The sequence below is a fragment of the Myotis davidii genome, unplaced genomic scaffold (genome assembly GCF_000327345.1).
Source record: "Myotis davidii unplaced genomic scaffold, ASM32734v1 scaffold665, whole genome shotgun sequence".
Taxonomy (NCBI): domain Eukaryota; kingdom Metazoa; phylum Chordata; class Mammalia; order Chiroptera; family Vespertilionidae; genus Myotis; species Myotis davidii.
In genome coordinates, this window is record NW_006296410.1 from 112,540 (window position 1) to 113,407 (window position 868).

General features: G+C 74.8%; 1 protein-coding gene across 1 annotated transcript in view; it reads right to left on the bottom strand.

The window, feature by feature from the left end:
* UVSSA (UV stimulated scaffold protein A) overlaps nucleotides 1–645 on the bottom strand; it is a 16,776-nt gene extending 16,131 nt beyond the window's left edge. The window contains exon 1 of the mRNA XM_015568925.1: nucleotides 65–645. Coding sequence (XP_015424411.1) covers nucleotides 65–162 — 98 coding nt within the window. The 5' untranslated portion in view covers nucleotides 163–645. The remainder of the gene's footprint in view (nucleotides 1–64) is intronic.
* Nucleotides 646–868: the final 223 nt, after the last annotated feature.

An 868-nucleotide genomic window follows, 5' to 3' on the forward strand; every position in this document is an offset into this window, starting at 1 on the left:
CCCCAGCGAGGCTCCGGGGAGCCGCGGGAGGGGCCCGGCCCGCTGGGCGGACCCGAGGACGTACTTGCACATCTTCTTTAGCTCCTTCATCCTCTCGGGGTCCAGCCGGGGCTCCCCCGATGTCGTGAGGTCCTCGATCAACTCCGAGAGCCTCTGATCCATCGCGGGGCGCGGGAGGCGGGGAGCGAGGGGCCGCCCAGTGCGCCCGGCTCCCGGGCCCCGGTCTCCTGCGCCCACTGCCACCAGCGATGGCCGCCTGGGCGCCGGAGGAGCCGGGCAGGCGGCGCTTGGGGGGGGAACCGGGGAAAGTGCTACACGGCCGCGCGGGCTCTGGGGCGCGGCGCGCGGGGAGGACGCGAGGCCCTGTCTGCGTCGCTTCCCCTGCGGGAGGCGGGGGGCGGCCGCCTTTTCCCAGCAGAGGGACTCGCGCCTGGGGGCCCTGCAGGCCGGGAAGGGCAGGGGCAGGGCGGCGGGGCAGGTGCCCCGGGGGGTGCGCCCGATCGAGGGCAGTGACTTCTGAGGGCGGATCAAGCCGCACTCGGGGCGCCCAGGGGACCCCGCCCCCGCCCCGCCCCGCCAGCCCCCAACGCGGAACTCGCACCCACGCGCGACGACGCAGCCACCACGGCACCTACCGCGCTACCGGGTCGCTAGTCTCACCCCGCCCCTTCCGGCGAAGGGTCCGCCTCCTGTCACGTGCCCAAGACTGCGCCAGTCATTGGCTCGCCCCAGCCCAGGCGGTGCGCGGAGAAGGTCAGCGAGGTGACGTCGGCATCTACCGCGCGTCGCCGTCGCTCTCTCCTTAGCCCCGCCTGTTCCGGTGGAGGACCCGCCTCCTACACGTGCCCCGAGATCGCAGCCAATGGCT